The sequence below is a fragment of the Typopeltis vanoorti genome, chromosome 11, assembly GCF_054136105.1.
Source record: "Typopeltis vanoorti isolate ZY-2024b chromosome 11, IOZ_Tvanoo_1.0, whole genome shotgun sequence".
Lineage (NCBI taxonomy): Eukaryota > Metazoa > Arthropoda > Arachnida > Uropygi > Thelyphonidae > Typopeltis > Typopeltis vanoorti.
The window spans coordinates 33,917,142-33,932,080 of NC_143559.1; the positions used below are offsets into that span (position 1 = coordinate 33,917,142).

Below are 14,939 nucleotides of genomic sequence, written 5' to 3' on the forward strand. Positions count from 1 at the left end.
GCGGAAAGCACCTTGTAAAAACTGAAAGGAGAATGAAAGAAATGATCTTATAATCCTATAATCTTTCAATTTACTGAAATCTTTATTGAGGACGTTTTTCGCCCAGTTCGAAACCACAAACAGGTTGTATTTAGGGACAGTTCAAGAAAAGAGTAAGAAAGCAGGAGTTCCTATGACGTACCCAACACGTTACGTTAACACGAAGTCTTTTCTGTTTTAACAGAATATCCAAAATACCTTTTTAGGTAATCACTACGGTGACCCAAATTGGACTCCTTTCAACTAAAACTTTTAAGACTATTTTTAAGTGCTCGAAGTTGTCATAAATGAAAAGTACAATCCAAGGACACCCACCTGATGCACGTGCGCTTTCAAATACGATATTTTGAATGGTTTCTTCCTCCGTTCTTCTGCTACCTACTCCTGGAACGTTTAAATATACTCGCAAGCTTTTTACTTTGCGTGTAATCATTCTGATCTTTACTTTCGGCTCTTTTTCTCTTCCAACATATTTATTCCGTAATAAGTTGAAATATTATACCTTTGCGTGACTCAAACTACTTCATTAAAGTCCACATGCCGAGTTTCACTCAGTTGTATGCCCTGCTTTGCTTTTTTTTCGCTCTTTCTCTCTCTCTCACCGGCAGGTATTACATTTCATTCTTTTCAATACATCTTTTGTTCGTTATTAATCAAGAAAAGTGGATACCTAGAAGAGAAAAAAAATTTCTATTTCTTTCAAATTATCGTAAAAATAGCTGAAGGAACGAAACTGAAATCTCTCTCTAAAGGAGTTCAAAAGATGTTTTCTGGTTGATGAAAAGCCAAAATTAATTGCAAAACTTTACGGTAATATCACAAAAATCTTCAAAGAAGACAATCTTTCTGCTCTAATTATTCTTGTTTTTATGTTTATTTTTCAGATGTTATTGGTTTCAATGACTTTAATCTTTTTTAAAAAATATTTGTAACATCTGGATGGATATGAATTGAATCAAGAAGAAGGACAACAACAACAAAAATTCAGCTAACTGATAAAGGAAAACAATTTTTTTCTTCCATTATTTTCCTCTTATTCGGGATCCTGTAGCCCCTGTAAACCATAATATGGTAAAATGTTATTAAATCGACGACCTTTTAAATACGTTTAGTTGGAAGATCATTGGGAAATTTTATAACCAACCACCCGTCTACCATAAGTGTTTATTAAAATATCTAATTAACGATCGCGCTCCTTAAGTCCCCGTGATGGATTATAACCCGGGGTGCGGCATCACTTTACCTAGAGGGCGTTGTGCAAACATAATAAAAAGCTAGGGCGAGTTTAGCCGGAGTGCATCATCATGCAAGAACCCTCATAAGGAATCCCATCTGTCATAGAAAGTTTGTTCTGACAGCGCAGGGACGGTCCCCCTCCGGTGTAATGAGTTATGACAGCCGCTACTCCGCAACGGCCAGTGGCCGGTTACCCTTCCTCGTGCTTGCGAAGGTTGTCCAAGCAGCTGTGCCACTCGGATTACCTGCTGCCCATATTGGTAGCGACAGTGGAGTAGCAAATTAGAAGGTTAATATTTATGGAACCGGTATGCAGCTGGCGGGTTCGGAAGCTGTTATACTTAGGCGCGTGTCTCCCCCCCCCTCCAAGGTAATATTCCTGATGAGGATCACGAGCGGGTGGTTATTACTCCAGGATTTCTAGATACGATCTTTCCGTGTGTGTGTGTGTGTCCCATCTGTGTTTGTTGATTGATTTCTCCTCCCTGAATCTGTTTAACCTGGCTGTTGAGTCGTACTTTATTAATTGAAATAATTCCATGAAACTGCATTCAACGGGGCGTTCGTTTGTAAGTATTAAAAAAAAAAAAAAAACAGTTCTTCCCTAACAATAAACTTCCTCCGCCTTCTCTTGGAACTGCAGTCTTCCTCAGTCCATCATGATGTCACATGCAATTCTCCTCCTTGATACGAGGTGCATCCTTCCTACTCCATGACATCACCTCCAATCGTTTCTTATATTAAACTTGGTTCTCCGCTTCCTCTTTAAAATCAGCGGTCATCTTCCTGAATAATCATCATAATTCCTCCTCCTCGATATCACCTACAGACACCTCCTTAATAATACTCGTCATTCATCCTCCTTCTCAGCAAAAAGACCTTCCATTCCTCCTCTTCCTGCTTGATATCAGCTACAAATATCCTCCTCCCGATATCAGATATCATCCTCATCATTTCTTCTTCAACATTAGCACAGCTCTGTTATACAAACCTCACCTGTCATCCAACATTTTCACTTAAACACATTCTTTAATTTTTTTTTTCACCGTTTATACAGTCAACAGTTTAACCTCTTCCCCCCTCTTTCTTTAATTAAAGTTTCATCTGTTTAACTAGAGGTCACCGAATAAGTGAAATCCCTGAGGACAATTTTCCTTACTCGTTTTTTTCTCCTCTCAGTTCAATGCTCCGAGCATCCATATTTTCTACGGCACAAAATGAGGGAAGAGAGTCTGGGGAGTTCACATAGAGCCGCCAGCACCAAGAATTACTTTGCTATGTTCCGGAGACATCTGGGACTTGTGCCATGGTTTTGCCATGCGTCACCACACCAGTACAGTGGAGCAGTGTGCTAATGAAACGAGGGGAGGGAGGGAGGGAGGAGAAACCAAGATAATGTACGATGGCAACGTTCAACTACATTACAGCCATTGCGGGCCTTTTTTTGTTATGCTAATATTTTGAGGGGGGATATTAAAACATACCCTTTGTTTCTCGCTGTCAGCTGGTACCAAATATTCAGTGGATCGAGTAGCTCCCATATTAAACGGGAAATTCATTGTGCATGCTGATGTTCCCTTAGTTAAATTTCTGTAAGGATCTCTCTGTGAAAATGCCGAGTTTCGCTTATGTTACAGCGCCACCAAACTGGCGCTGTAGCATAAGCGATGATATTCTTGCAGTTTTAACATACTTAACTTCTAAGTTTTATTAGAACTTTTTTTTATTAGCGTTCTAACTGTTGAAGTAAACAATGAATGTTTAGTGGTTTAATCTATTAAACAATTGGGCAGCTCAGCTAATGTCGTTAGTCGACTTTAAACAATTATGTTTGTTTTAAATTAACGATTCACTCACCTTAACTGCAGCGTCCAATCAGAACCTTTATGTCCGTGGAAAACATATCGCTTGTTTGAGTTATTGTCCTGGGGCTGTGCTGTAACAAACGAGCCTTAGATCTGCTTACTATAACAGCCACTCACATTCGCAGCAGTAAAAGGCGTGAGATGGGCAAACAAATAGTGTCAAGCAGTTACCGGAAGGGATGGAAGGGTCTCGCGAGGAAAAATGCGTTTAACACTGTGGTGTGCAGTAACTGTACAAAACCTACTTTTACGTGCCGTCGTCATGGAAACGAGATCATCTTCATAAACCTTACTTATGAAAATCATTCTTAGAACTCGGACTGAGAAATAGTGCATATCTTTTATCGTCAAAGATGTGTAGATTGTTAGAAATCCCATAAAAAGAACGTAGAAGGGAATCGAGGCGCTTAATATATTAGTGTTGGGAAATGAAAAAAAAAAAGTAATGGTTCTCTTTCTCGAGATGGAAATAGTTAGCTGCAGATATCAACTCAACAGTCTACAGGGATTTCAAGTGTTCTGCAAAAACTGAGTACTTTTGGATCTGTTTTTTTTTTTGTTTTTTTTTCTTCTTTAATACGGAGCTCCATTTAGTTTTTTTTTTTTATCTCTTCATTTATTTCTTTGCTTGGGTTAAATCTCGGAGCATTTTTTATGAGAAAGAGATTTTACACAGTTTAAGATCCTTATTTTGAACGAGATGGTCGTAATTTAAGTGACAACCTCTTTGATAAAAGCAACATTGATAGCTGGTTTTTCAGTGAACCTATACTGCAGTGTTCGTTTGTACTGTATATACGCTTGTAAACACACACACAAAAAATCAGAGTATTCGACGCACGATACCATTCGTAGGTTTTCGCTGAGGATGGTATCACGTTATTGAACCAATAATTTTAGGGTGGTATTTAATTATGTGATAGCATCGCCATTCTCACCAATTTCGTTCATTTTTATTCCATTAATGAATTGGCAGTTTTTTTTTTTTTTTTCGTTTCTCTAGTAGTGATTTCTACCCAAATCTTTTAAGCAACCCGAAATATTGACTTCAGTCGGATCATTTTTAATGATAACAATACAATAAAATAACAATACAGTTCTACAAAAAAAAAAAAAATTCCTCTTTCATTGTTATCGTAATCAGTGACGTCACTGACGTCTCACCTTTTTTATAATTTCGATCATTTTCATATCGGTATCATTCTTTCTTACGATTGTCAGCATTAATTTCTACACACCGGATATTCACCAGATGTTTCCATGACAGCGACATCTAGTGACAAAATATTACAAAATGTCTGCATAATCTTAAAATAAGTTTTTTTTTTATCTTTGCAGTGCTATATATGTCAACTTTATTATTAGACTTAATCTAATAAACATATCGAGAGACTTTCCTAGATGGTTATCTTTTACCAGTCACCGATCTTTTGAGCTCTTAAGTAGATAACAATGAGGGAGGGAACAACTTAGGCGCTATAGGCTATTTTAACGATATTCTTCCGCGCACACACACACACCGAAAGTTGTTGCTCATTACTATGCGTCCCGCTTGTTGATGGAGCAGTTTTCAGTTTGCCTAAGATGAACGACGATATTATTATGTGACAAAAGGCAGTTCGTCTGCTAGAGTAAGTGCGAAGGTCCCCAGTTCCGCAGCTGTCAGTTATCCTGATGTTCGTGTGATGGCCCATTCGTCTTCCTCTGTAGAGTGCACGACCCTTTGATACCAAATCCCCACGGAGACAAGTAAACAGCGTACGCGAGATCCCATAGCAATTTATCTTTGTGTGCGCGCTCACACAAAGCAGCGAAACGGACTTTGATACAGGTAAGGATTTAAATTGCAGACATCATCATTAAAGTCTTGGCCCTGGCTCGTCAATGAAGTGGAACGGCAGATCCGCTATGACCCAACTTGACGAAAAATTAGTTACAGGGATCCTGTAGTGGATTATTGCAGTTCGTTTTTTTTTCCTCTTCCCTCGAGGAGGCTGACCTTCAAACAATCTCCTCTCCAAACGGATACGTCTAGATAACAAAACTAAGAATATTCTCACGCACTCCAAGCGAATTGAGGATGGCCATTGCGATGAATAGATTTTTAGCCTTGTCAGCCATATTATCTTCACTGCATTCTGCCAAGGAGCCTCCATAGCTCAGTCGGATTCAACAACGATCTTAAGATGCGAAAGATCTGTATAAGAACATTTCAACTGAAGGAGAGCCTCCGTAGCTTCAATATAGACGAAGCCATTTGGTCGGAAAGATCTGGGTTCGATTGCTATCAGTGACCTGAGGAACCATTATCTGGTCTCTTTCGAATAAAGGTGAGTTAGCCGGTCTTATACGGAGGTGGAGGGATTTTCACCCGGAAACTCGGGTTTTTAATTTTCTTGTCGGAAATCAACCATAAAAACGCAGTTAACAGACGACTGTTGCTTCAACCTTAAATCTTAAAAAAAAAAAAAAAAAAAAAAAAGTGTTGGCCGCAGATATTTCATTCCTTCGTGGTCGTTGACCCTAGCTCCTCACAACGGTAACACACTTTCAAGGTCAGTCGCCACCACGAGAGAGTGAAAAGAGCAGCAGATCCACGTTGTAATTGGAACCCCTTTTTTTATTTCAGTATTTACGAAACACGAATTAATTTCTCACACGTTTTACAAGTAAGTCTCGAACTATTGCCAATAAATGGAAGACTTGCTTGCATTTATTGGCAATATTAAAATCAAGGTGTGTTTCCGAAATCCATCGCCCCATTGCTACACAAAGTGCTTATGAACGGTTTTCATGCTGTCGGATGGGTTCTTTACGATTTCGCCGCCAGCGTTCCCATTAGGAAGCGCATTATGATGTTGTTGAGCGGTAAATTAATTTGAAGTCTATTGTAGAGAGAGAGAACAAAGTAGCTTATAAGTGACTCGATGTTTAGAAGCCAAATATAATTGTTCCTAATGAACCTAATAACCCTTTCTCGCTAATCTTAACACAAAATACTTACTTTGGTGTAATTCTTCTATTAAACCCCATTATTGCCTATTCGGTAAGCGCCCATCGCGGGAGGCAAGTATTAACAGTGAGTATTGCTGTTAACAATGGCTGGCTATGAAACCCAATAAATTACCACGTTGAAAAGAGAACGTGGTTGCAACAATCGAGCTCGCTTTGTGACTTCGCGAGATTGTTGCTCTCTGATGCAATTGTTACTTAACAATGACATTTATAGTGGCTGCTTCGAGCAGTTATTGTTAATACGAAAAATGTTTTTTTTTTTTTCAATACCTGGGAAAATGAAAATGTTGCGGTGCATCCATTACGCTCTAAGAACCGCACGCTGCTCTATATACACATATAATGGTTACTTTATTTATATAATACATAAACAATCTACCTTTTTCTTTTGTTTCCTCTCATTCTTAATGGGTCTGTTTCTTTTCCCCTTTCTCGTCATAATATGCTGCTTAGGCTCTTAGCAGAGCAATTTCATTTGCATGAAAGCGTCCTCTGCATTGTTTAGTGCACCCAGAAACTTAATTTGGAAGTGAAGCAATGTTTGCTGTGTTCTCGGGCCTTTGTTCTGACGTAGCCAAGCAATAAATTACACCGTATCCCGTAGTTTGGGGAAGTGTACTCTGCATGTGTCATGCTGGGCGGTAAATCCTGTCTTGGTTCAAGTCAGTGAAAGCAAATATGTGGTCTTAGAGACAGAGAGAGAGAGAGAAGAGATGGGGGGGGGGGAGAAAAAATCACGGTTAGCTTACCAAGAACAGATTTAGCTTTAGGAAGTCTTTGTTCTTGAATCTACAGGAGATTTATTCGTATAGTGAAACCTTAATTAAATCTTGTCTTTAAGCGAAATGCAGAATGGTTGAAGATCGCAGTTTTGGTGGTGGCAGAAGTGCGATCTTATGTACGGCTCACTGGTTTTCGAAATAACGTTAGCATACGGCAGGATGTGGCTATTTTCCACCCCTTCTTCATTCTTTACTCAATACCCCCACCCGAGTCCCCCTCCACTATTTCGTCTCTTACCCCGTTGAGGTAGACACTAATTGCATGTAAATGTCTTCGGAGATAATAGAAAACTTCTTCCTGTATTCGGCTAAGCTAATTTCTTACCAATCTGCCACCACCAGGTGACGTTCGCAGCAGTTAAGTAACATTTCGTTGAGCATTGTGTCGCTTCAAGACTGCACGTTATTTATGCAGTAATATTCCCTCCCTCCCTCGCTTCTCCTTTCACCACCCTACAGCGCATCCTGTTAGGAATGAAATACAAACTAATATTTAACTATTCAAACCCCATTATCTTACTCGTCAAACGCTTTCTTGTCTTCACAATTTACTAATGCGCACACACTTTTGTTTTAATCAACCCCCCCCCTTATTTATATCAATCTTGTCATTAATTCTTCCCGCAGTTGCGTAGTCCAAAAGGTTAGCTCCACCCTACCCCACCCTCCACCAAGGAATCCACGAAGTCCCATTCGCTCGACTTTAGTGCCATTTCCCCTTAAAAACGGGCCATAAAACAACGTTGATAACCTTCCTACCATCCTTACTTGTCCGAGGTCTTTTCCTTATAATTTATTACATATTGGCAAATATAGGAAAGTAATCAAAAGATAATAAAACTGAATTAACTGAACAGGCCATTTTTCTTGGAAGTTATTTACAGTTCTTCTACCAGATAATATCCCTTGATTATTATTAAGAAAAAAAAAAAAAAACATAAATTGAAAAATTTTTTCGTTTGTTGAAAGCTAGAGCCGAGTTCGTTTTTTTTTTCTTTGTGATTTCCATAAAATAAAAATGTTCCACATTAGTCCCATAAAGAATGGGCTTAAGAACCGTCCATTTTTCAAATATAATTGAACTATTTAATTGCATAATCTCCCACTGACGTTAATTATTAATTGGATTTTTTCCAATAATATTTTCTCAGGCATCATTAGAGAGTTGAACTTGAGACTCCGTCTGTTTTTGCCTTTTTTTTATCCTTCTGTTATTCGAGAAGTGGATCAATAAAATATTAATTGGACTTAATTATATTTTTTTGCCAAAAAAGAAGGTTAATCTTTAAAAAAAAAATTAAATTCTTACTGATAACAACACTGCGATCTTAATTAGAAAAATTCACGTAATTGTGTAGATTTATGCTCTATTTTGTGCACATTTCGAATCAAGACATCCCCCAAAAGTTTTCTCCTAATAATTCAAAATAATGCATAATAATAAAAGCTAAAAGTTGGCAGATGTTTTTAATAACGTCCTAAATTACTAACTTAATAACTGACAAGCAAGTTTTATACAAGAGGTGGGGGAGAATTAAAAAAAAAAAAAAAAAAAACAATGAATCGATACAAAATAAAGCATCGATTACTATACAATTACTAGGTTTGTCACCAGGTGGCAGCACGGTGCACTACTGGGTTAAAAGTGAAATGAACGAGCAAGAGTCGCTGGTGTTATTGGTGATGATGATTGCTTGGCATTTTGCCAACCACTAGTAATCATTCGCAATGAAAAACACAAAAAAGAAAAAGTGTGTGTTTGTTGTTTTTTAGTCCCTGTGGCAAGTTAAAGCTAGTATGAAAGGGGAAAGAAACTGTCGGTTTATGTTTATGTATTCATCTTGCGTACAGTGACCTTCCGTGGGATTCTTTCCCTTGTGGGAAGGCCAAAAAAAAAAAAAAAAAAAAGCTTAACAGTATTTTGATTTTTGTTACATTTGATAATGATAAAAAAAAAAAAAAAATCTGTGCATGCGCGTTTTTTTTTTTGTTAGTTTTATTCGGAAGCATATTGACGCCATTGATAAGCTGTTTTTTGTGTGATTGCGCGAATGTATTGAGTAAGCTTGTCGCGTGTTGTTATCTGAGTGCTGCCACTGTGCAGTCATTAAGAGAGTCATGTCAGGGAACTCACCGAATCCATCAATGCCTGTTTCAGACACAAGAAGAAGGTCCAGAACTTTCTGCCCTGCAAGACGGAGCACCAGGGCCGGTGTGACATCTCGAGCTCCAACGGTGTCACCTACGATGACGTCTTGATCAATCACCATCCCACCCGTTTGCCGGCCCATCACGGTTCCGACACTCATACTTTGACCCCAATTGAGGTAAGATTTCATGTCATCCTTGTAATCCAACTAGCAAGACTTTTTCCTTCTTTTTCATAATAAGTCTTTCCCATTGTATTTTTATCACCCAGTGAAGTAAAAAATTTTGAGGGGGGGGGGGTATTTAAGATATTAGGAATAAATGAACAGTATAATGCTACACTTTTATATTCAAGTTTATTGTTATTATTACGCAACAATGATAGGATATCATTCCGAACAATGGATTGGCAGATGGCCAATAATGACGTCATTGCTTTTTTATTGTTGTTTTTGTGTCTCGCCAATGAGCTTTTTTTCTATTGCATCATACAACATAAAATAAAAATGCAAATAATCTATTCGGATATGTTAAATTTCAGCTTTCTTCTCCACGATGTTATTTATTAAATGATGGTGTGCAATTGCCCATTCATAATCATAACCGCCTAATATTAGTATGCTGCTTTCAACACCGTATTATACACTTCTGGATGCGAATGATTTTATTTAAAAATAATTTTATAAAATACTTAGTGTCGTGGGAGCAGCCATCCAAATAATGAATTAAAATAGCATGTGTGGTTGTGTTCACCTGACGTATGACTAGTGCTGACAGTGCTTACGAAGAAAGAGTCTTTTTTTTTTTTTTTTTTTCAATTTAAGTACGCCGAGTGGGGTTCGGAAGGTTAATTCAAAAACAGTTTTATTCCTCCACGCGGTAGAGAGAGAGAGAGAGTAAAGTTACAGATATCAACTTTTTCCCATCTTCTCTAAAACTACCTTAAAACGTAAAGAACAGTTAAATTAATGTTTGTTTGCAAACACTTCTTTCTGCACTTCCAAGAGTATCAGTTTATTTTAAAAAAATGGAAGTTTGCTGCTCTGTAACCGAGCATCTCTAGAAAAATTGCAGAGTTTAAAGAAAAGGTAAAAAAACATTAAACGACAGTCAATAATCGTCTTAGTGATTGTTCTTAAAGTTTCATAAGATAGGAAAATTAACTTCCGATTCACTTCGTAAAGATCTCGATGACACGCTTTTTCTGACTAGTTCGGCTTAGAAGTTGAATAGCGGAGGCAAAGCTGCAACTAAATAAGAAAGTATTTAGCGACTTCTGTTACATATTTCTATATAAGAATGTCTAAGAGGTGTTGCCAACGAGATAATTAAATAAAATAAAATTTAAATTTATGGATTCGATATAACATTAATCTCTCAAGAAAATTATATAATAAAAATGAAAGTAAAGCAGATAAAAGCTTTTTGGCTAAATTATTTTTTCGTTCCTTTGCAGCTACTCGATGTGAAGTACGGGAACTATCACCTGGAGTCGCTGAGCCGAACCAACTTCAGTCTTCCTCACAAGGAGGGCGGGCGTTCGCATAAGGAGCACTTCAACCCCATCTACGAAGAAGTGTCGGGGAATTCGGACGAGAAAGTGGGCAGCTACGACTCGGACATCGAAGACAGCGAGGTGGAGGCCAGGACCGTGGCCAGCGAGGACGAGTTCGCCGAAGACGAGCTTAGCGTGGCCGAGATCCCACGCGACTTGAGCCAACCCTGCTCCAACACGAGCAGCCTGCAAGGATCTACGGGGGGCGATCTCTACCCAGACATGGCGTCCGGTTCCAGTGAACGCTTTTGCAGTGACGGAAGCAATTCCGAAACTCGCGCGCTGAACGAGATGTTCCGGAAGTCGGCCGGGGAAGGCAAAGCCAAGAAGCACACGCACTCCCTGGAGAGAAACAAGAACAGTCACCATAGCAACAGTTTCCAGGCTAAGCAGAACTACTACCTGAACAAGACGATGCTGGGCCCCGACTTCACCTACCCTGATGTCGGGACCACCAATGGGACCACTTCTCACCACTCCCGACCGGGTTCAGCCTCTCAGCGGGACAGTGGGGTGCCGTACAGTGGTAACAACAGCATGGAGCTGGATCTCGGCCAGTCTCCGCCTACAACCGCACAATCGTACGTGAGTGGGGCCAGGACTCTTGGACCTTTGAACGTCGTTTCTGCTATGCTGCATCCTACAGGCACCTTCTTGCCTTCCCGGTCTACGTCAAACTCACCTCCCCCTCCCCCTTACACCACCAGACCCGCTGCAGAAGTTCGAGAAGGGATTTCGGCGCTCTACAACCCCCACGTCACGGGTTCAAAACCCAGACGAACTCCTGATTCCATCCTTACTGATGTGAGCTTCAAGTTCCCTGCTGCGGCGTCTGCCGGGACCAGATCTCTGCCGATGGCGCCATCGCGAGGGGGCAGCAGCAGCAGTACCGGATTGCTGTTCGGTATCGACAACCCCCCTTATCCTCCGACAGCTCCTAGCACGAGGGGAAGATCGGGATCCGCGTCGGAATTCCTCTCTTTCCATCCCTACCCTGGTGGGAGGCCGCCCACCCCTCCCCCGGAGAACATTTACGCTTCCATCGACGACGATGGACCTTTCACCATCGATGGAAGCCGTCATCGGAGTCCATTCCCTTCTAGTCGGAAGTCTGGAAATGGCAGACACCCCTTCGTCAAGACGGGGTCGCTGGTGAGACCCCTCATGTCTCGAGATGCCGCCAAGGGCAAGTTTCAGGGCAATCACATTCCTTTAGAGCGAGGCGTCGAAGGAGACTCTGCGTCGTACGGAGACATTAGCCTCGTGTTCGACTCCAGAACTGCTTGCACATGACTATGGGGTCATTTAGAACGTGTATAGGGCTTTCGTTCGGCTCCCACTCCCACCCAATCTCCCTGGTTGAAGAGCACCCACAACAAAGCTCTGCGCTGAATTTTTGTATAAATAGTTTGCCGGGTTTTTTCTTTCTTTCTTTTTTTTTATTTTTTTTTATATATCCTCTCCACCAAGTGAGCCGGCTGTTGCGAACTAATCACACGTGAGTACGTAACAATATCGACTATACAATCAGTGCGTGGAACTTGAAATCTACGAGTCTGTTTGGACCACGTGCCGTTCATTTTTTTTTTTTTAAACAAAACAGTGCTCATCCCCCCCCCCCTCCCATGATGTTCTTTCCTTTTAGTGCAAAGGTAGTTGTTCAGTAAAATCTCGACGTCAATGAATGTGATTTTTGAAGAGCTTCAGCAATGGAGTCGTCCGGTTCGAGGTTTTTCATCTGTGCTTTTAAACCATGCAAATAACGCATACTCACGCTGTGATATGCTGGAACTGTTCGTTTGTTTATTTTTGTTTATTTTTTTTTTTAATCTCTTGTTTTGTTTTTCTTTTTTAATGCGCGGGAAGATTTGCAAGAAGAAGAAGAAAAAAGGAATTATATATATTGTATTTGCCAAAGACAACCTTTAAAAAAAAAGTTTTAACGTTTCTAGAGAAAAATAAAATCATCACAGACTTTCACGGAGACAAAAGGACCCTGTCGTGTTATTTAAGTGCTCAATCGTGACCCTTTCGGAAAAATGCCAGTTTCTTAAACAAGATGAGACATATTTTAGCTGCTCTCACTCTCTCTCTCTCCATTCGTATTTTCTCTTTCTCATTCCTGCCTGTCTTTCATTATCCCTTCTCATTTGCCGCCACCATACCGAGGCCAGAAACAAAACAAATTAACAATAAACAGATAGTCTAATTTAACAATGAAGGAAATCACAACAATAAAAGAAAATCCCATTTAAAACAATTCAATCGCTTGTAATGATAATATATTGTTGCGCGCGCAGATGTATGAAATACATTATAGAATATTGTATACATTCTCAAATATAATACATAGAATATTATATACATTCTCAAACATATTTCCAAAAATAACTTGTGAAATTTTAATGAAAGTATAGCGTACGCAAACAGTACTTTTTTTATTTTAATATTATGCAAGGCTTGTATCACGTTATTGATACAAAAATTGGCAATTACATTGTCATATAAGCAATATTCTCGGATATGGAAAACTACCTTATGCAAGGCTTTAACAATCAAGTCAGGTAGAGCATTGTTATCTGAGTTATTTGTGCTGAGAAAGAATGTGATTGGTTCAACACGTTCATTGTTGTTTTTAAATTCCTTTGTTTAGAAGAATGCTACCTCTTACCACAGCCTCTGCTAGCCTTTTTGAATACATTTTTCTTTAACTACTAAATAACGTGCTGTTGACACATGCTTCATTTAATCTCCAGTAAACATATCAGGTTTGTAAAGCGCTGTGGGTTTTGGCTATTACGAAAACGGATATCGCGTCAGTAGGAAATTTGTCTTAAAAAAATAAAATCAACAACATCGCTTGTGCCATTTCGGTCTCTGTGACGTCAGAATCTCATTTACGTAAAGCTATCTTGTTTGTAGTCTTTCCTTTATTAGTTTGTAATAAATACAATTTACATGAATCTACAGCATATTAAAAAGAATTTTGACTTTTATACCCACAACTGGTAATTTTTTTTAAAAAAATTTCGATACTTAACCCCGACCGAAAGTTATATGTAAATAGTTTATTTATTAATATTTATGTGTATTTAAATACTTCGTGGCCCAATAATAGTTGGTGACGGGAAATGAGAAGTGAAAAAAAAAAAAAAAAAGTCATATTTTGTTTTTTGTCACGTGTTTCCTAACTTCACTGACTTATAGCTCCTCCTAGTGGCCGTGAGAAGAACTGTTATTACATATCAGCTGTCTGTACTGTTCATTTCAACTTCTTCACTGGTCTGAGATCATATTTGAATAAAGGGGAATTATAAACTTGTCTTGTTGGCGTCTTTCTTTGTGTGTTTAAACGTACTTTTTCTTTGATTATACAGAAGATAATTACAGCTTAACACTGCGTGAATTTGATTGGCCAAAGTAACAGCACAGGCAGAGGAGAGTCTACTGATACCGAAGAAGATCTGGTAAGTGTTTGGATCAATTATTTCAAGACATGTCTGCTGTATTATAAATCTCTGTAAGTACTGTGCTAGGTTTAACTTACTTTAACTACTCCTTAAAAAAAAAAAAACTATATGATGAGATGCTGGTCCTGCTCAGGCCCTCTATGCTAAAGACCTGATTTAGTTTTCTTAAAGCACCAAATCAATCAAATTTCTTCCTGGAAATTTGCTTTTTTACTGTCATAAAACAGACCATGGCACACACACTCAATTGAGAAACATAATACACCACTTCTAATGCTGAATATTAGGAATTCAGAGTTGAATCTAGTGGTATTTGTATTGAATATTGAATTTATATTGAATCCAGTGGTATTGGTATTCTGAATGAGAGTGACCAGTTTTATACCCGATAACAACTACATCCTGTCTGCGCGGTTAGCCTGGTGGCTTTGCGCAGTGTCCCAGTGAACTCACGCATCTAGGACACCCACGGGAGGCATAGGGACACCCACCTTATCCTCGGGACAGGTACGGCTTGAAAGGGCTTAGGATAGCTCCGTAACAGGCCACAAGGCCTAATACATGAAGGGAAGAAGAAATTCATCCTTCAAACTGCTGATAATGTTCATACAAACCCTTGAAATAACTCGTTTGCCATTTTGGCTCCCTTAGAAATTTTTGCATTGATAGTTATTCACACGTGACGTCATTTTGACTTCATTGGGTTTTGGGAGTGAAGCCTTCTGTTAGAAGAAGCGGTAGGATCGCGGATGCCCCTTCCCCAAAGAGTTAGTGGGGCAATCACAAATATCCATGTCCTTCCGGGATTCGAACCCGCAGAAAGTGGATA

General features: G+C 39.3%; 1 protein-coding gene across 3 annotated transcripts in view; it reads left to right on the forward strand.

Annotated features, from left to right (window-relative positions):
• Positions 1–13,963, forward strand: part of LOC150101428 (uncharacterized) — a 339,847-nt gene extending 325,884 nt beyond the window's left edge. For all 3 annotated transcript variants that reach the window (XM_090400323.1, XM_090400321.1, XM_090400324.1), the window contains 2 exons: positions 9,096–9,264; positions 10,542–13,963. In XM_090400323.1, the coding sequence (XP_090256449.1) occupies positions 9,096–9,264; positions 10,542–11,933 (1,561 nt within the window). In that variant the 3' untranslated portion in view covers positions 11,934–13,963. The remainder of the gene's footprint in view (positions 1–9,095; positions 9,265–10,541) is intronic.
• The last annotated feature ends 976 nt before the right edge of the window (positions 13,964–14,939 follow it).